Below are 22,761 nucleotides of genomic sequence, written 5' to 3'. Positions count from 1 at the left end.
TAATGAAATATCTGATATTTGCCGAAGATTATTTACAGGCGCTGTTATGGATCGTAATGTTTATCGCTCTCTCATTAATGAAATTGTCGATGATTATTACAGCGACTTAAAACAATTAATTAATCAACTTGTAATTTAAAAAATGATTATATACAATGTTCGACGTGGGCCTGAAATAATTAGGGTGGTAAGTTGACGATTGTCAACGTACAAATCGATTTACGGAGATGGACTTGGTGATGTTGTTAAAGGTTTATTTAAGAGAATAGCTCCAAAATCTATTCCGATTGCAAAACAATTAGGAGTGAAAGCTATTGACGCTATTTGCGATAAAGGTGTCAGTGCTGTTGGTAATGTTGCCGGTAAAGCATTTTCAGCAATCAAAGAAAGATTAGCTAGATTAGTACGAAGAAAGCCACAACCAGTAAAATTACCCAGCACTGAAGTTATGCCTGCAAATATCAGTAAAATAATAAATCAAGCTGCAAATTAAAAACTAACGGAGTTGGCTAAGATACCTCAGTCAGAGAAAGAAACAAATATAACGGCAAGTTTCATAGCTGGAACTGGTTTTCGTGTTAGACGATAATGATTATAATGAAATGATCAAGCGTATATCCGAGCTAGCGTTTGATATGGATGCACCAGTTCTTAAAGATGAATCTATACGAGAGTATCAGTATTATTCTTATGACGCACGTATAACAAATCAGCGTGGTCGAATCGAATTACAAGTTCAAGATACAAGCAGGCATTTTTTACCTGCTGGGGCATTTATCGAAGTAGTAGGTAGACTTTTGAAAGCAGACGATAGAGCGTACGGACTTTTAGATCGACCTGGTTTTGTTAATAATGGTGTTATGACCTTATTTAACAGTGCTATATACAAAGATTGACGGAAAAATATTGAATTGTGTCTCGAAAATATTGATATTCCTACGACGATATTGGGTCTGGCAAGACACAGCGATGATTACTCGAGGTCAGCTGGTCTGTCAGTGATGTTTGCAAAGGATACCACTAATCACCCCGAGAGTAGCGACGTGAGACTAAATGCAGCTGGGGACACAGTTGTATCATTGAACGACAATTTCAACTTAGGATTTGCCGCACGTAGATCAATGCTAAATGGAGAATAAATTTTTTATGTACAATTCCACCATCACATATATTTGGATTTTATAGAAATGTTAGAAAAGTTATATTTGAAGCTAAATACACTGTGGTAATTGTACAAAACGCCACTGACAACGCAGTTGATGCAGGTAAAATAATACTAACAAAACTGTCACAGTGGATGCCGGTAATGTCTCCATCGCTTGCTGAAGAAGAAAACCTACTTGCGTTTATAAATTCAGGTGGTAAATTATTGTTATCATGGTTGACAATGACTATAGATAGCGTTCAAAGTAATGCGGCTGGTTTATTTACATGGTAAATAGCAACACAGCAAGGAGTTTCTGCACCAACTCATATTTTTATTGCTTTTCAGGAAAATGCTAGAATAGTTTCACAGGAACGAAGTCCAATGATATTTTATACACTTGGCGTTTCTGAAGCTGCTTTAAGGATAAATGGACACCATGAACCTTCTGAAGAAGTTTTGTTACATTTTGAACCAAATCGTATTGCACGTGCTTATCATAGGTTAATGGTATTTATGGGACATGATCGAAATGTTGACTGGTTTGCAGATATCTCAGCGGAATTTCTCAACATTATACCCAATCTATTACTTTCCGTTGGAACATTTAGATTTATTCAGGCAATCTGTCGTTGATATACATTTTCGAGCTCGTGTAGCTCGACTGCTTGCTGGTGGTTACAGAGCAATGCTGTTATTCTCTAAGACAAAACAATGCTACTTGAAGGTGTTGGTGGAAGAATGAGAGTTATTGATGCTCCAGTAGAAAACGTAATTCAATCGATCACTATATTTATAATGTAATATCATCATGTTAGTGTCAGTCTGACTCCTGTTCAGATTAAAAAGATTCAATCAAATTCAGCAAAGAACTGTGGAATAAATATATCACTAGAAAAATATCACAGGTGGTCAAAATAAACTATCATTGTCAGAACGTCAACTCATGCATTTCAATGATGCCAAACAATCATCCAAAACATGCGTTAAACTCAATGTTTCTGGGAGCGCCATTAAAGATTCAGTCAAGACTGGTGGTATATTTCCACATCCTGCAGCTATACCAGCTTTATTAGCCGCTGCAGCCCCAGCTGTTGCAAAAGCAGCTGCACTTGGTGCTGCTGAAGCTGCTGGTGGATTAGCAGCACAAATAATAATAACAGGTAAAAGAATTAAAAAAGGGGTCAGGGGTGTAAGAATACCAGGAACTCCTTATTGATGCGGAAAAGGTCTGATACTTCCAGGAACACTTCGCTGATTCTTACTATCTATGTCAAATTTTGATTTCTTGATGCTGCTAAAAAATTAAACATCAAAAAATTTAGAGGTGTTTTTATGCGTGATCAATTACCAAAACAACCAAACAATATTGAAATTGGTATCATTAATCTCGATAAAAGTTCCGGTCCTGGTACTCATCGGGTGGCATACGCAGTTGATCCACGTGGAATTATTTATTTTGATTCGTATGGAATGGCTCCACCAAAAGAATTTATAAATTACGTAAACACAATAAAAGCTCCAATTTGGTATTTAACATTACCAACACAAACAATAACCGATCCGCCAATATGTGGCGTGAAGTAGTTTCTGTGTCATCATCAACATTACCACCTCATAAAGTCGTACACGATTATTCAAGTAGTTGCGTCGATTTAAACAGATCTTAAAGTATAATGGTAGATATTTACGTAAGAGCTTCCTCTAAACAAAAACAAAAAACTGACGGAATAACCCATGAAAATATAAGTAAACAGATCAGTGATGAAATATCTGAATTTTTATAGGATTAAATGATCATGGTTGGGTATTTATCGATGTGTAAATTTTACCTAATCACTCACAAAGTAAATAAAGTCCGAAGGACTTTATGTTAACGTTGTGAGTGATTAGCTAAAATATACACATCGATAAATACCCAACCATGATCATTTAATCCTTATAATTCCAATTTCGTCCTTTATTTCGTCAAATCAACTTATTCCATCAACAATGCATTCTAATTTAAGTAGCGCATACTTTCCTTTCATTCGTCGCTTCACATCGCCCTAAAATACATAACCTGTACAGAATCACACGAACATATCGATACTGTCACAGGAACGTTTATTGAGAAACTTCATTCTTTACATCTTAGGCAATGTCTGCCAGTGGTTTCAACACATTGAGTTTATTTAAAACATTCTTGTTCAATTTTAGTCAGTCCTATCTACTACGTTAGATGACCGTGACCTTACGTAATAACAGCTGATAACGGAATGAACAAGTGTGCTAGATTAAATATCCAATCAGACCTTAATTCGTAATGGATTTTATCAATGAACAACATGGAAATATGAACAAGATGATACTATCACTTACTAACATAAAGGTAACAATTAAATAAATTGTATGCAGGAATAACATTTTATATCATTCTCAATAGCTTTAATACTTGTGAAGACCCGTTCAATGTCAAACGAAATGTGACTACTGTCAGTTATGTTTATTCGGCAACTTCATACTTTACATCTTAGGCAATGCCTAACCGTCATGTCAGCACATTTCTTTTCATATAAAGAAAACATTCTTTTTTAATTTTAGCGTGTCCTATACAGGATTAACATTTTATATCTTTTTCATCAGCGTTAATACTTAACAAGACCCTTTCAGTTATCTAATGTGAAATTAAATGTGCAGTTGTTAAATGTAGAGTTGCTCGCAAAACCTGCCATATGTTTTGTTTGGTTGAATAGTTGAGTGCTGGAAGGTATTAATGACTACTTTCCGAAATAATTTAAATTAGCACAACAATCACCTTTATGGATTATATATGCATTTTTCAATGGTGTTAAGTCACATTGGTGGAGATGATAGTTTTACCATTTAAAAACTTGATTCAGTCTTTGAATAATCGTCTCATAAATATTTGTTTTTATTTTTGTGTAAGTGGTCATTTTCACACCATGCCACCAACACCTACACACGTTTATTTTTAAATAAGTAACAAAATTAAAATTAAAAAAAATTACCATTGAAAATGCCAATGCCCCATTTTGTGTTTCGTTTAGTAGCCCCCGAGTATTGATTTATTTCAGTAGCATTTAAGTCCTCCTCAGATAATTTCTTGAATCTTGGTTCATATCCCTCAGCGGCCTCAAAATTGACTGGCCCAGTTCCCGCGCTATTATTGTTGTTGTGTATTAATAGGGTGACTGAGGTCATGGGGTGCTGGTTTGAGGGAACTTATCAATATCTGTTGTTCTGTTTCATTTTCAGCATTTGTAACATCCATTGCATTATCGTCAAATCCATCTTCATCTGCTTCAATCGCTGCTATTATTTATTTTAACTCCTTGTTGTCTAATTGTTAAACAAAATCTCCGCAGAAAATTGCAGTGAAAAATCACCTTAATCAACCATTTTGCGCGACTATGTAGCAGACGAACGTCAAATGCATTTCAATCAAAGAATATTTGCAAAAGTATAAAAAGGGTGTAACTTATATTTATTTGCTGAATAAAAAATTTAAAAGATCAAACAATCTTTTCACAATGACGTGTCTGCAATGTCTATTTGTATCGCAAACAGTACAAAAACCGAAAGTAGTCCCAGAATTTATCGATGTGTAAAAAATTCCAGATCACTATCACATGACCCTTTACAGCCAATCATATTGCAGAAAATCCCTTTCATTTATAAAAATTGGAATTATTAAATATTGCAAATGTAGATCCAAACGAAGTTGTTAAATTTCAAGATAAGCAAGGAAAATGAAAAACAAGTAATCTTTCATTGAAAGATAATATCGTTAAAATTAATGGAGTAACTGAAAATAGCATAGCTGTATTTGATAAAAATTAAATCCGATGTTATTATGTCAGCGATATTAGATAATATTCGTGGTCGAATAGCAAAATCCGGTCATACAATGACTGGTTCTCTCAATATGTATAATAATAAAATTACTGATCTTGGAGAACCGGAATCAGACAATGACGCTGTAACAAAAAAATACATTCTTCCAATGATGAACTCGTTAGTTTCAGTTAATAGTTGATAGTGGCAAGTAGAAAGATAGTTTGTGATACACTTCAACAACAATTATTTTTGTCACATAAAGACTTTTTTTAAATCAACCCGTACCATTGTGTTATCTTACCAGCAGATACGCGACAACAGACTATCGAAAAACAAAATCTTGTATTAAATGATCTTGGTTTAGTTCCTGTCAGTGTTGTTGACAGTGCGTTGACTATGGACAAAACTCCATGGACGCTAGAATACGAAATGACAATTCATTCATTACAAGGATTAACCATCTCTGTTACAAATATTTGGATCGTCGATGATCGTATCGAATGGTCAAACTTAATTTATCTCGCAGTTTATCGAGTCAGAAGAATATCTAAACTGCGGAGAATTGTCATAGACTTCACAGAAAATAATAATCAAATTCAGGAAACTAACGATGATATAGTAAGAAAAAAAATTAGTTATCAACAGTGTGACAAAAAAAAATCAGCGTGACTTTGATCTGGATGTTGAATTTATCATGACATTGAAACAACGACCGAATAGTCATTGTGCTAGATGTAATAGTAATGCTGTGGCAGTTTTCAAATAATAATCCAAGACAATTTACCGTAGACAAAATTAATATATATAATAATCTTTATCATACACGCGAAAACGTGATGCTGACCTGTCTTGAATGTAATCGACGTCGAGGTGCTAGTTTACAAAAGTGAATGCGGTGGTAATTGTGTGTCTTCAGGAATTACTTGTAATTGTTCACGTACAAATCCACGTTGAGAGGCAGTTGACTCCAATCTGTAGAATGCAGGTCTACCCGTTGATCTTACCATGCTAGAAATTGTATGTGATGTAATACTCAAATAGGATCAGTCGCTCTTTTTTACCACCTTCAAGTTCACCAGGTTCATATAAATATCTTACAGTAACATTACCTAATACTGGTTGTTTTGAAAAGTCAGGTCGTTGCATTGTTTTTTTTTTGTTTGTAATCGCATTAATATGTTTCATAGAAATTACACTAGTAATTTCATTATTTAACGCAGCTATCACACTTGGCAATCTTGCAACCCATTCGCGAGATCTCATATCTTTCTCAAATATTTCCTTTGCATATTGATATCCAAATAACCGCTCAGCAAGTGTTCTATTAAATCGTTCAACAAATGCCTGATCAAGATGAATTGCAACATGTCCTCGTCTAATTTTGACGTTATGTTTTTTCATCAGAGATGATATTGCACCAAGAAATTCTTTGGCAGGATCAACCTGTAGTAACTGTGGCCATCGTAAGGGTCCTCGTTGATAAATTAATTCAAAAGCAGATATAACTTCAGCTGCTGTTTTTGTTGATGACGGCTCTGCTTCCTTATATCTACTTGCAACGTCAACGACAGTTAGCGCGTATCTGTATGTACGTGATTGACGTCTACCAATTTTAATAGTATTGTGTGGTAAAAATAAAATATTTGCTTGATGAACATAATTAGGAGTGCTGACATCAAAATGTGCATGCTGATTTTTTTAGGTGGTGGTAGTTATTTTGCCACATTGCCTGTCCTGCTAACCAATTTGCAGCAACAGAACGTGCAACATTTGCTGCATCAGCGAGTTTACTAATCGCTGCTCTACCACTCTAATATCCTCTTGGGTTATGCTGAAACGATTCCATTATTTTATGATAATCGGTTGATTAATTACCGGCTCCTAATACTAGTTTACCTTTCATCGCAGATCTTACCAACCAATTAGCTAATGATTCTCTGAAAGATTTTTTTAATGGAATTTAACGAATGAATCAACTTCACATCTGCAATATGTCGTTGTTGTAAATCTTTACTTTTATAAGCTACATCATGAACGTAACATGCTTGATCAATACCATAATAAAGGTTGATCTTGCTCGTCAAGTCGGATAACAAGTCGAGTTCCAGAACCACAATAATTATATCCAGTAAGATGTTTTTTTCCTGGGTATTTAGCCCATGGAGTTTCTGGTAATTTTCCTAATGAAGTAGGGATATCACCACCTGTCTTCATACGAGACGAAATAAATATACATTTATTTGTACCACATTTCACAAATTTGCCTGTAAGATCACGCTTTTTTTGTTATTATTGTTGCTAATCCATTTGTGGGGGTCGATGGTCTGCATCGAACACAATATAAATCCATATTATTTATTATATTTGTATAACATGGATGTCATTGATTTCTCAGCGACACGAAAGGAAGATCCAGTCAGGCATCATCCAGCACTACCAAATTCGATCAGAGCAATTATCATAGGTCCATCTGCATCTGGTAAGACACAACTATTACTTAATCTGATGATGAGATGGCTCAAATGGGATAAGTTGTATTTAGTAGCTCCGTCATTTGATGATCAGAGATGTTACGATGTACTTAAATATTTTAATGAAAATGCAAAATTGTTGGACGAGGACGGCAATGATATTATTGATTTTATCAACGATATTGATGAAGCCAATATGTAGATGACCTCGATGGATTTATTAATAATTTCGTGGTATATGACGACGTAATGCTAGACACAAACAATCAAATACAGATAAAAACACAGACGTGATTTATTTTACTTAGCGATATACACAAATACATAAAGTGATCAGAGATAACTGCAATATTTTGGTTGTGTTTAATGAAGTCTGCGTAATATTCATCAGACTTTATGTTCAGGAGACATGGACATGATTAACTTCAAAAACTTCTTTTCAAAAGCACAGTCTGCTCCACACTGATTTATAACAATAAATGTACATGATCCTCGATCGCGATATCGTATATATGTTGATAAAATATCTGGATGAGAGACTGATATAATAATATTTAATTACTCACACGTTTGTAGCAGCAGAGAGGGTGCGACCACAAACAAGTGTCACGGTGGGTAAATAAATTTTGAAAAACACGAGCGACAAAGATAAAGTAAAAACAAATAACCCAATTAGAGAACCTATCGGTTTTAGTTAGAGGCTTCGGTTTGACGTTATTGACCTTTTATTTTCAAAACTGGACCTTCCAGCAAGTAGTCATTTCAACCTCTCTGCTGCTCAAGATGATCTATTAAACTATTGGGTGTCCTCACTTTGTGGATGTAATATCAAGTTATTGGCTTTTATATTGTTATTTTATTATTATTGCTAGTAGTAGGCTTTTAATAGATTTGCCCGCCATAATATGTGACTCCTTTAAAAATAAAGTTGGACGAACCTGAAACGAATCAAAGGTAGAAACTGAGTACCTGTATGATTGAAAAGCTTTGTGCATTTTCGTACACCCCGAGCCTCTTTGCACTTACATATGTAGAAATTACTTAAATCGATTACTTAAATTATTCTCATCAGCCATTACCAAATGACGAAATTTAATCACTATCATTTGTGCCAACACACCCACATCCCGGAAGTAATATTGTATATATCTATGAATACAATTTAACAATTGATGGTATACATTTGACATCTACATTTTAAAATTTTGCACATAAAAAGAATCAAACAGACAAGCAAATTAAAAAATGTAATAATAATGGGGAAAATGTTAATATTTTAAATGTACTTTCGTCTTTAAATGAGTAAAGAGAACTTAATAACGTAGTAGTAACTTCAATAGTATCCTACCATCTGATGTCGCATGATGACAAGTTCATTCCATCCGGTCCTTGAGGCTCTGCCAGATTATACCATTATTTGCTTTTTTGTCGTTATTACAGAGTGTTGCAGTGATGTGTGTAAAGGCTTTATGACATAGCAACTGGTCATATCAAACTAGTTTTCTAACTCAAATACATACGACTTATCTAAAATGACTAATAACATACTCAGCTACCCGGGGCACCTAACACACTCCCTTGTATATTTCAGTTTCCCCGTGAATAAGTTAATAAAACCATAATAAAGCAATAGCTTCAATAGCATCCTTGAACTGAAAACTCTTGCAACAACTGTAATCCATTCAGTCTGTGTAGTTTTCGATACAATATTAAAACAGATGCCTACCCACTTTAATATGCCATGTTCATTTTACTGCTAAAACCGTAATAAGAACGGATTTGATTGTTTGAGCAACATATATTTCAGTCATATTCTCTAACATTTTGCAAAACAATTTACCATACTACCTTATCATAGTCTTACAGAATAGGAAATGTTGAATAAGGCTGTAATGGAAAACGGTTAGAACAGAGATTAGAGTTTTAACCAATCAATAAAGGCATGTATTTTAATAATCTGATCTCATATTTGAATTGCTACCTGACTGCTTATTGTATTACTGAACGTCACTACTCCCCTAGTTAGTGTAAATATGGCTATGCTGATCCAAGTGGCTGGTAACTGATAAACACCAGTATCTTCTCCCAACCAGCTGCCATCCAAACACTGCATTTCGAACATCCCATATAGCCGGGCACTGAGGATACACAGAACCTGCTTTGACTATGAAACATTCCAAAAAAGGATCTGAAGAGTTATCTGAACATTTGATTAACCGAGGCTACGTCAAAGACCTGATAGGGAGGCAACCGAAATAGGCGAAATAAACGAACCGCAATGACCTACTAAAATATAGAGAGAAGGAAAAGGATGATCGGATACCATTTATCCTGACCTATTATCCAAACAGCCCCAAAGTAGGTAAAATCGTCAGGAAACACTAGCCCATCGTAGAATCGTAAGACATTAAAGTTAATCCTCTCGAATAAATCTGTGGCAACCTACGGGATACCAAAAAACCTCAAAGCCATCCAGGTCAGGATGCAGGTAACGCAGATCACTAACCAAGGCCACCCTTGCAAATATGGACCCTGTGGCGATAAAAGGTGCAAAACCTGTCCACATATGATTGAGACCAGCACATTTTCTAGCACAGCGACTATCGAAAGACTGAACATACATGGTCAAAAAAACACAAACATGCAAAACAGAGAATGTAATTTATCTCATCACATGCAAGATCTGTAGCCTTCAGTATGTCGGAGAAACTGAAAAGCTACACAAAGGGATTCACCATCACAGGTCTGATTGGATGGCAAAGAAGCTGCAAAGAAGTCCAGTTATAGAACACTTCTCCTCCTATGGCCACACTTTCAGTGATATAACACTTATTGCAGCTGAACAAACCCCAGCTGGAGTTTCAAAACAGGAAGGAAAATGACTCTTAACAGATACGCCGTCTTAGAACATTGCGACCAAGCGATTTAAACCAAGAAGACCTAAAAACAGCCACGCACAAATAAAAACATAATTTAGTAGCCGGAACATTTTTCTTTAAATAATTTTTTTAATTTGCTTATTCGTCACGCAAAAACCTATAATTACTACTATAACAATGAAATATCAGAGAGATAATTTGCGGTTACATACATTTACATAAAATAACAGATGTTGATATGGCTCATCGAATTCTAAACCAATACAAAATATTTTTCAGCATCAGCATCAAGTTGAGACATAAAAAAATTAAAGCTTTTATTCCTGTAAAAATAGTTATGTAAAGTTATCTAACCTCAGCGATTTTTCTGTTGTTTTTTTTTTCATCTTTTCTCTGGTATTTTTCTTTCCTTTGAAAAAGGCTCATTTAGAGTCAAAAGCGCTCATGCTAATTAGAAACTATTTTTGCACTGTTCGTTGTCAGTTTATTTCACACATACAGATATACATATATATGCATAGTATGTACGCTGCATTAATGATATACCACGAGATGCATACATTTTTCATTATAAGGAAACAAGGCTTGCCCGAGTTTCCTTTTAATGAAAAAATTATACAACGAGTAGTATAGCATTGATACAGCGTACATACTATACATATATTTTATTTATATCACATACAAATAGACATATTTGTACTTTGAATGGAGGTACAATATGCTCCTGGCAACTGTGCATTGACCGAGTGAATGAACTCCTTACATCCGGGCGAGTGTGTCCGCTCCAAAATGTAGTTCTACGATTTTTCTTCTTGTTCACAATCACATATGCAAATGGATAAGTTGATTGTTTTCTTTTTCAGTTTCTATTTTTATTCAAATTTATCAAATTAATATAAGACACAGTATTGATTTAAACATGAAATATGGTTTTTATGAAGAAAGTAGTGCACTGCAAACATGGTTACCGTCTTGTACACTGAACCTGTACTGTCAGGCATTCACTTACTGGCAAGTGGAAATTAGCGTGGAATATAAACTAAGTAAAATGACGAACCAACAAGAGGCAATTAAAATATTTTAATGTATTGATAGTTGATCAAAGTCATTATTCTGCTTTAATTAACATTTCTAAAGACTATAAAATTCTCTCTCTCTCTCTCTCTCTCCTCCTCCTCCTCCTCCTCCTCCTCCTCCTCCTTTGGACGGCTTGACTACATTACCATCATTCACAGGTCCAGAGGCATCGTCGTATGACAAGCAAAAATCCCCAACACTCGCATTTTCATGGATTTTTGCCCGTATCTAGTAGCTACGATAATATATATATAGAGAGAGAGGGCGGAGGTGACCATTTGGACATTTTTATATTAATAATTAATAATTGATTTTTTGAACATTATAATAGGTTTAAGAAACAACAACAAACAATTAAACACAATACAGTATGTGTGCCTCGTAACTGACAAATTTAACATATAGGCCTAGTCTGACTGGCTATTGCAACGATGTATCATTCATATTAATAACAATGTAGATAGATCTCAAGGAAAGCGTAAAGATACCATTACGACGAACCAGATTATTGTAGGTTACTTGGAGCAAGTTCCGTTTTAATGTTTTTGTCAGCGCATTATGTTTTTCACTCTCACTCCAGATTTGTGCTTATTTTGTCATTTACGCACGAGAGTGGAATAGAAAAAAGAAAGGATTCCGACGAAATTGTGTACCATTTTTAATCATTTAGAAAACAAGGACTATTAATACTTTTTATCGTTATTTTCATATGTCATTTATGATTAATGAATGAGTAGAATTTCATCATTGATCTCTAGGCCTGCGATTGAAAGACGTTTGCACTTGTCTGTGCTGAATATTGAAGGGAAAAGTTGTTGGCTTCTGTTCTAATCCTTTGTTTTATTAAATGTACTGATTGCAAATGTTCTCCGCACAGTTGGGACATAATAAAAAAATGTTTAAACTATAGATTGTAACTAGCATTATTAAATCAAGAAATAGCGTATAAACTTACATAAAATAAATAAAAAATGAAATTAAATAGAATTTGACAGAAAAATAGTTTTGCATGTGTCGGAGTTGGATATTGAAGAATTTTCAAGAAAAGTATTAAAATATCGTCACCTATAAAAATAGGTGGGATAAAATGCTTAAGTCGTTGTATTCATCAATGCATTGTCCTTCTTCACAAACGTTTGCAAAGTCTTTGTAGCTGCAATACATTGTAATTATTTAATGTCAATATAATATAATCCGAGATGATGTATCGCTGTATTCCGAGAAAATAAATGTGACATGCAAAATAAATGCAAGCGTTGAAATGTATTGCCTAAAGGCTATTATGAAAACACAACATTTAGTCAAGAATTCATTCAAGTGGACATAAATCAATCGTGAAAGTAGAAAATGACATAAAGGTACACACGAGAATCAAACGGTTCGTTGGATATTCCGAGCAGTGCAAGTGGTATATAAATAAGTTCGACAGTGTGCTAATTATAGGCAAAACTTAGGGAACATTGCTTATTGCATCTTCAAAATATAGTCTCGGCATTTTGAAAAGGCATCGATATGACTTTCAGCATGTTTTATGCCATGTTTGCACTGATGTTGTTAATACATTTGCAGCGTGTTATACCTGCCGATAAAATCCGTAAAAGTAAAGGTAAGGATGCACACTCCTTTTGTTAGAGTTGAAATAAGATATATAAGGATGCACACTCCTTTTGTTAAAGTTGAAATAAGATATATATATATATATATATATATATATATATATATATATATATATATATATATATATATATATATATATATATATATATATACAAGCAGGTAGATAGAAAGTCTGACAGACAGAGATAACTGTTTACATAAATAAATATAACCAGTTTGTTTTTAAAGTGTTGTGAATTGCATATTCAGCTATTTTAGATAATTATTTGATACTCGATGAACAAATAAATTTATAAAAGCAAATACATTTAAGCTATTTAAATATTTATTTTACGAATATTCATTTAAATTAAAAGACATATCTATGATTTAAATTTCTTTGCCCACAAACAACCCCAATGGCATACACGTAAATACAGATTGTCTCCATAAAAGTCAATAATAATTTATTTCAGGGCATGGAGGATATGGGTATGGCGGTAATCCTGTACCATGGGGACCGGCAAATGACATGTATAATTTGTTGTGCCACTATTGTAGGATACATCCTGATAGTCGCTGTCAAAACAGATTTTGTCAAGGAGGTAAATCCATTCATTTTCTCGCGTTTCCTGTAATGTATAAAAACTAACATAATTACGTCATACCCGTGCACTTAAACAAGGACCTCGTAATGTGCTTTCTAAGATAATATATTTAAGTCATACCTATGAACTCAGACATGAACCTCGTAATGTGCTTTCTAAGATAATATATTTAAGTCATACCTATAAACTCAAACATGAACCTCGTAATGTGCTTTCTTAGAGAATATATTTACGTCATACCTATAAACTCAAACTTGAACCGCGTAATGTGCTTTCTAAGATAATATATTTAAGTCATACCTATAAACTCAGACATGAACCTCGTAATGTGCTTTCTTAGAGAATATATTTACGTCATACCTATAAACTCAAACTTGAACCGCGTAATGTGCTTTCTAAGATAATATATTTAAGTCATACCTATGAACTCAAACATGAACCTCGTAATGTGTTTTCTTAGAGAATATATTTACGTCATACCTATAAACTCAAACTTGAACCGCGTAATGTGCTTTCTAAGATAATATATTTAAGTCATACCTATGAACTCAAACATGAACCTCGTAATGTGCTTTCTAAGATAATATATTTAAGTCATACCTATGAACTCAAACATGAACCTCGTAATGTGCTTTCTTAGAGAATATATTTACGTCATACCTATAAACTCAAACATGAACCTCGTAATGTGCTTTCTTAGAGAATATATTTACGTCATACCTATAAACTCAAACTTGAACCGCGTAATGTGCTTTCTAAGATAATATATTTAAGTCATACCTATGAACTCAAACATGAACCTCGTAATGTGCTTTCTTAGAGAATATATTTACGTCATACCTATAAACTCAAACTTGAACCGCGTAATGTGCTTTCTTAGAGAATATATTTACGTCATACCTATAAACTCAAACTTGAACCGCGTAATGTGCTTTCTAAGATAATATATTTAAGTCATACCTATGAACTCAAACATGAACCTCGTAATGTGCTTTCTTAGAGAATATATTTACGTCATACCTATAAACTCAAACTTGAACCTCGTAATGTGCTTTCTAAGATAATATATTTAAGTCATACCTATGAACTCAAACATGAACCTCGTAATGTGCTTTCTTAGAGAATATATTTACGTCATACCTATAAACTCAAACTTGAACCTCGTAATGTGCTTTCTTAGAGAATATATTTACGTCATACCTATGAACTCAAACATGAACCTCGTAATGCGCTGCCTAATATAATATGCCAACGTCAAACTTAAGCACTAAAACATGAACTTGATACTGAGCTGGCTAATGGAATATACCTACGTCAAACATATGCGCTCAAACACGAACTTCACTACGTGTTGGGTAATAGAATATACTAATGCCATACCTATTAACTCAAACAAAAATTTGCCATGTGCTGGCCAAAGCGGTGATTTGCAGATAACAACTCTACAATTTCGGAAATCAGTTCAAGTCGGTTCTATTCCGGTAGTACTGAATTAGGTCCCCTTATTTTCGTCTCCAAATGTAAGACTTACGCCAGATGTAATCAAGAATGGATCAGTTTTCAAAACAGCTCAACAGATCAACTGACCTCAATCAATTCGCGACATAATGTTCCGAATTTACCGTTAGCGTTTGAAAAGTCTTGGACTTCACCCAAACGGAAAGGTATGTTCCGAACAACTTCTTTTCCGCAGTAAATATTGTGCATTACAATAATCAGCGCACAATTTTTAATGTTTTGAAATTAATATTCCGTCAAGTATGAAATCCAAGATTATCCAAATCGTTATGGCAATTTAAGAATTAAGAATTTGATAACGTTCAGTGTTATTTCCTTGTGGACATAATGTAGGAAATTTGTGTTTGGTAGGCATATAGTGTGTATTAAAATATGTTAACTGCGTGTACATATTCGATCACTGAAGATAGTCAATAAATCAATTCTACATGGCCATACTTCCATATCTGCCGTGTGTAAATAGTCTCAACGCGAATAAAAACTATTTATTAAACTTGGCAAAGAAACAATCTTTATGGAACTTATGCCAAGTTTGTGTCCAAGGTGGCTTCTCTAGCAAGAACATAGCTTCCATTTTAACCTGATTTAAAATTCAACTTTTCTTGAATGGAAATAAAAACAAACCACAGACACATTGCATGGTTGGCATTATTTACAGTTTACGCATATATCTGCTTCTGGGATCATTACTAATTATCGATACCTTCTTATGCAATATTCTTCATTTAACATATTTCTTGTTTTGTTTAGGGTATTTTTTATGTTTGATTGTTCAATTAATGACGATAATAATTAGTATCATTATGACATTTACAACAACAGCAACCAACACAAAAATGTATAACAACAACCACAACAGCGACAACATGATTTTCTATTATAGGGAACATTGCATCCGTTAATGCACTTAACGGACAATAATTTTAAACTCTTAGATATATGTCAGTGGTAAAACTATAACAGGTGTCTCTTTGGAGCATCTAATATGCATACACCAAACTGTTACAGCGTCGAACTACTATTTGCTAATTATATTTGCAGTTCCTGGTTTTATTGGATATGCTGGAAGAATCGGCTTCTATGGATGGGAATTTTATAATCCAGACCCACTTTATGTCCTGTGTTATTATTGCTGGTTCTATGGTAATATTGATTGTTTAATACATTTTAGGTGTTGAAGATAGTCGTCGTGTTTGTATATCAAGATAGATATTTCTCTTTTATACAGAAAATATTCATACTAAAAGTTATTACATGCACTTCACTTGAACCATCCGTTGCATACGGTAAAGTCAACTGAAGATGTCGATTCCCTTAAACTATCTATACAGAAGATAATCGGGATTTAATAAAATGTCATTAGCTTTAGCTAGTTACGGTTTGCAGCCTATTGGCATAATGGATGAGAATGTCTTTTAGTTCTCTATGTATGATACTCAAGGACATGCTCATAAATACATGTTCTTATAATCTGTTGCTTTGTTTTTGAATTGTAATCTGTTCATCCACTTGATATATCAATTTTTGCTGAATGTTTAACTATGTTTGTCTTTTCATTTAATTATAAATATTATTTGATGTTATGAAACATGCCATATGAAACAATTCATACGTGTCTTTCACTTAAGCGAGATGTTATTTCCTTATTCAGTAGTGTACACAAAGATATTATCAGCATAGTTATAAACTTTAAATTTGTTAACTCTTTCTTATCGCAGTTACTACCCATCCACAGAGGATAACAAAAACAAAATATACCACTGATAAGTTCAATTTCTATCTCTTATTATTACAATTAATGCCAATAAGTACGCCCGAAACCACATATCAGTTGTATTTAGTACCATTGTCTACAACGGAGCTACATAATACATCGAAAATAAAGTAATTTTAAGTAATTATGAAGCGTAAATGCAGGCACCCATCCACACTATACTGAAAAATCATTAAACTAAACTGAACAAATGATCCTATCGTTATTTCCGCCCCAACGTTTCCACGATATTTTCTGTCATGCGCATTAAGAAACTGTAATGTGGTTACGTTGTTTATGTCTACATTTTGTAATCTTCCAATTATGTAGCAGCTTTTATAGTCTGAAGGGTATTCTACATAAATGAGGTCAAATTTAAATGATTTGTATCATTATTTTACACTCAAAGTGGTAACTACAACAGATTTTGAGTAATGTATTATTACTTTGAGATGCAAATATAACAAGAATGCTGGGTTACAACGAAGTTTTTATTTGAAATGATTTAGAGCATTATTGCACATTCAGATTGGCAACTACACCCTAGATTGGATTATGCAGAATTTTTTTAATATAAAATGTTATGACCATATTTTTTAATAATTTTTTAATAATAAAAAGAAAACTTATTCAAGCTCACTTCTTACACCGCTGAGCTAAACATGTTGATAAACTTGTGTAACGTCATTATTATATTTAACATATATGAAAAGTGAGTTATATAATAAAGTCAGCACCGAACATTGAAGCATGTAAACTCGAAAGAGCTGCCGCAAACTTTTTTGGGGAATGGAATAAGGTAGAATGCAGCAAGACTGCACAACATAGAGTCAGCAACGTTTTGCAGCATCTTGCCCGATAACCTAAAGTTAAACGTTATTTTGAAAATATAAAAACTAAAACAAATTCATTTTATAATTCATTATTCTCTATTGAAATATCAGTGGGGAATACATGAGTAGCAATATCAATTTTGAACTTCTTTTTTTCCCTTATTGTTAATGTTTCTTCTCTTATACATATTATCCAAGCTAATTTCATTCTTCTTCTTCTTCACTCTCTCCTACCCTCTCTCTCCCCCCACCACCACATTCTCTCTCTCTCTCTCTTCGTCCCCTCATATATCTTTCCATCAGAATCAACAGATCTTAAAATATGTAAAGACTCTACATTTATGCAAGCAATCAAATGGTACCATAACAAGATGTCCGAACCATGACCCGATTTTATTTGATATTCAGTGTCGCAAATACTAGGTCTGATACACTCAAATACAAACGGCGCGAATGTTCAGGAAAAAACTCTTGATTAAACTATTACTAAAATTATTTAATGAATGATATAACTCTCAGCAAACTCATACTAATATTTGAAAATGTTCAGGAAATCGGTGATAGATTAGAGTAGTGTTGAAGTAGGTGTTTTATATTTTTGCCATATGGATTCCAAAAATATTAAAAAATATATTGAAAGCTGTATTGAAGTCATCTGTATCTTTTGGACTCTATTACAATTCTGTGGTATTAAAACAAGTAATACAAAAAGTGAGAAAGAAGAAGCTTCATAATTTTCAACAAATAATTTATATATCTACAACACAAAGTGAAACTGTAAAAAAATGAACTTACGATATAGCCAATAAAATCCCAAATAGTCCTAGAATTACAGATACCAGTACTAATGATTAAAGTTCTGAATAAACTTTAGTGGAAATCCAAATTAAATCCAACGCTGGCAGTGTTGATGTGCCAGTGATAACCCTTCTAATGGTGATGTTTCACAGTCTTTTGTTGGAGCAAATAATACAACTCAAGAATATATCTTTATTTTAAATTTCAGTATCAATTCAAGTCTCTATTTCCAAGAATGTTAGTTTTGATGAGCACTTTGCAGTTCCAGTGAATAAATAATTTGAATATAATTAAATTCCAGTCTAAATGAAGTGCTGGAGAACTCAAAGCAGAAATGAATAATATCTAGAACAAAAAGATTATATAGTGCTCCTTTTCACCTCAAATCACAATTAGCTTTATCAAAAATTCTAATAACTAATGGAACATATCTTTTTGAAAGTTTCCTAATATTTACAAAATAAATTCATAGTTAAAATCAGGATATAAAATATGGTAAAGACAATATTCTTGACTCAGGTCAATATAATAACTTTAATAGTTAACCCATACTCATTGGAAATTATTTGCTATGTATTAGTTGTTTATAGAGGTTAAAAATCAATAATTCAAGTCAAGTAGAAAATGAACTTGATTTTGGACAATATCAAGTCTCACAAACAAGTTTCCATTGCATATAATGAAATAAAAATAGATAAATAAAATCCAACTAACAAACAATGCAAATTAAAAATACATTACAACTCATGCTGGACATCTACGAAGGTATATGATTTGTTTAGTAAATATAAGGGAATATTTCGCCCTTGAATCGGAAACATTGTGTATTGTCACTCGTGACTTTCGCCATTGATGGTAATATAATATTTAGAGGACCTCAAATGGGTAATGTGTTAATACTGAATTTCTTAAACGAGTTGAATGATGTCCAGCTTTTGCTCGTCAACTCGATAGATATAATGAATGAAGAAGACTCAGTTATATGACATTTTGCAACTATCAACACTAGGGTAAAGTTTTGTATTTTGCTTATTGTGCCTGCGGTACACAAAGCGTCTGTGCTTTGCATCACAGACACAAAATTGTAAAATTACCACGCATTAAATAAGTATATTCTGGACGTTGTTATTCTTTCCGAAGAAGCCTTGTTACTCTGCAACAAAGTTGGAGAATTATCGCCAAAGACAAGGTGATCCAGAAGAACGACACGGAAATTGAAATATGCAAGCATCTAAACAACATTTAATTAGGATTTTTATTTGTGCCTCAACTAAATTCGATGTTATTATTCCTTCCGGCAAGTCTTAGTGCTCTGCAACAACGCTCGTTAGCAAAGGCACGGTGTTCCAGAGGAACAACACCAAAGTTGATTACGCAAGCAGCTAAACACGTTTAATTAGGAATGTTATTTATACTTGAACTCAGTTCATAAATGTTACAGACCAAATTTATACGTGGGTACTGGTTGCATTCGAGTGTTTCAGAAATGGTTTTGCAGGATTGCAAAACTGGTGTACAAAAAGTTTGGACTTAAATTTGCAAAACCTGTCTTATTAATAGATGAAGATGATTAAACATTTTTGTTTAACACATACATGCCATATATGTGAGAGATAAATATTCAATTAAAGATAATTACCACTCACATGCCATATCTCTTGCCATACCTATGTGAAAGAAATGTTTGAAGAGAACTGACGTATAAATGTCATAACTTTGAGACCAATATTCAAGGACACTATCACATACACACCATATCGATGAGAGAGAAATATTAAAAAATAAAATTAACACATCAATTCAATATCTGTGAAAAATAAATATTTAAAGACAATTAAGAATTGATTTTGTTAAAGACATATGACACAAATAAGCTACATGTGTGAGAGAGAAACATGTAAAGAAACTTAACATAAGTATAAAGATGCAAAACAAACATAGCGAACAATCGGGTTTGTTAAGTTATAAGTTCATGTGGCAGTCATTAGAACAGCTGTTTGAAAATTTAAAGCGCATAACATGGTGTGCATTGCAGATGCACAGCCAGTGTTTACCTGTAGTTTTGATAGAACAATTTACAACACAGTAACACCACCGATAGAAAAAGCCTATCTACGTCTGGGACATTCAAGCATATCCAACAAAGATTACTATTATGTACATGATGTGACGCCAGACTTAAGCTTTCAATTATTAAGGGCTCATCTACACGACCATTGTACGATAAAGATACCAAACTGTGTGACATTTCCAATCAGTTTCATATTGTGTGTATAAAACCATTGACCTATAATATTATTATATCACACCCGATTAGATCCTGATATGAGTTTAATGACATAGGATGTTCGACTTTAATTTTTAACAATAAAACTTCATGATCCTGATGATCTGGTGTGGAATGTATGGCGAAATTAGTATAATGCCATATATAAGCACAAGCAAAGAAGAAGGAAAAATAAAAGAGAGTTCAGGCATACAAAACCAAAATCGTATATCATGTACATATGCACCAGTAACTTGTATGAATGTTCCACGAGCCCATCTCCATGAGTACAAGATGAACACATTGGCTGTTAGAAATATCTGACAATAGTGATACTGGTTGCATATTGGAAGCAAATATGGGTATTTCATTTGTCCCTAGTGTCGTTAGTGTGAGTTAGATCATTTCCAATCCATCCCCTTGCTCCTGTTATTTTAATTCCAGACGAAAATTATGTGTCTCCATTTAAAACTGAAACTGATCTATCGAATTGTCCTTTATGATCAGTAATTGTAGCTTAATCATACAAAGAACCAAATTATAGTCTGAGGCAAAACTCCACTAATGATTTCGCAAGGGATTCTAAAACTGCTGAATGACAGTATTCGATAAGAGGATGAAAATTTTGAGAAAAAGATAACAATGAAAGCGTTCACAGATTACTATTTTTTTCAAATGGTAAACGGAAGTCAGTAGAAGATGAAGATTTGGTGATTGTCACTATGATAAACATAAAGATTAAACTAATATATGGCGATATTACAGTGCCAGATGTATTAATAGAGCTCATCAATAAATAGGGTGGTCTTACAGTGCCAGAGTTACCTTAGAACTCAGCAATAAATAGGGTGATTGAACGAGATTGTTAGTGACTAACACATATTCGTTTTAAACATGAAGGATAAAAGCAAGTACATTGGAAAATGTCCAAAGGACAGCAATATTTATATTGCACAAATGAAAAATGAAGCTGTTGTAGTTCTTAAAAATGAGCTAATATGTGCATCAACTAGAATGTTCTGTTCGATAAAGTCACGTGCACTAACCAGGGCGTTTTCTTCAGTTAAAGTCACGTGTACCAATCAGGAACATCATTTAAAAATTGGGATGTACTTAAATTGTCTGTTTGAACATAAATAAAATGTTAAAAGATGCATTTATTTAGACCAAGAAATGAATTTAATAAGATCAAGAAATGAATTTATTAAGAACACGAGATGAATTGATTAAGATTACGAGATCAATTTATTAAGATCACGAGATGTATACCTAAGTAAACCTAATTACCCTATGGACATGTAAGCACATTGCTTTGAAAATGAAATTCAAGTCTTTTGTTCTACTTCAATGTATCTGTAAGTTTACATTTCATCGTATCTGGATTAAGATGATTCTCTTCAACTTCCATATAAGTTTTATTCTTTGCTAAAGAAGACAATCTATTTTTTTTAAATCTGTGGTTGCAGTTGTGTTAGTGCACAATTAAAGATTCAGATATTATGGAATTGCTGCCACAAAAAGAAAATCTAGTTAAATTACTTTCATATGTTAAATGCAAATTATTTGTGCCTTGATAGTCAGTCTAGCTACTTTTCTAATTTATGTTCAAGCTGTTATTCAAATGTTAACATGACCGTCTGGAAATAAATATGCATACGTTTTATCGACATCTAGAGTTTATTTTATGTTCATGAGAGAGTAAATACATTGCTGCGAGTTAGTTGAGAACTGCTGCAATGGAATACTATTGTGTTCATCTCAATCTCAAATTAAGCCATATTTAATGGTTAATAGTGGTAAAAATAAATAGTTACGTTTCTCATGTATACACCGAAGAAATCATTAGTGGTTCATTTAAACAGCTGACGTAAAGAAACTCTCTGTATGTCTGTCTGTCTCTATCTCTCCCATGTAGAAAGCATCTCCCAATCATCAACCAATTGCGAAAATGGTTCTGAGATATTGTTTGGTTGTGGAG

At 33.4% G+C, this 22,761-nt stretch overlaps 1 protein-coding gene across 1 annotated transcript; it reads left to right on the top strand.

The window, feature by feature from the left end:
• Positions 1 to 12,853: 12,853 nt before the first annotated feature.
• LOC149782066 (uncharacterized) lies at positions 12,854 to 22,452 on the top strand. Its single transcript, XM_089933495.1, has 3 exons — positions 12,854 to 13,017; positions 13,484 to 13,612; positions 16,175 to 22,452. The coding sequence occupies exons 1-3, from the start codon at positions 12,924 to 12,926 to the stop codon at positions 16,309 to 16,311; spliced, it is 360 nt and encodes a 119-aa protein (XP_089789621.1). The 5' UTR covers positions 12,854 to 12,923; the 3' UTR covers positions 16,312 to 22,452.
• Positions 22,453 to 22,761: the final 309 nt, after the last annotated feature.

The sequence above is a fragment of the Sinohyriopsis cumingii genome, chromosome 15, assembly GCF_028554795.1.
Source record: "Sinohyriopsis cumingii isolate HCF-2022 chromosome 15, ASM2855479v2, whole genome shotgun sequence".
Lineage (NCBI taxonomy): Eukaryota > Metazoa > Mollusca > Bivalvia > Unionida > Unionidae > Sinohyriopsis > Sinohyriopsis cumingii.
Note: the sequence above shows the minus strand (reverse complement) of the source record. Positions and strands in the feature narration are given on the sequence as shown.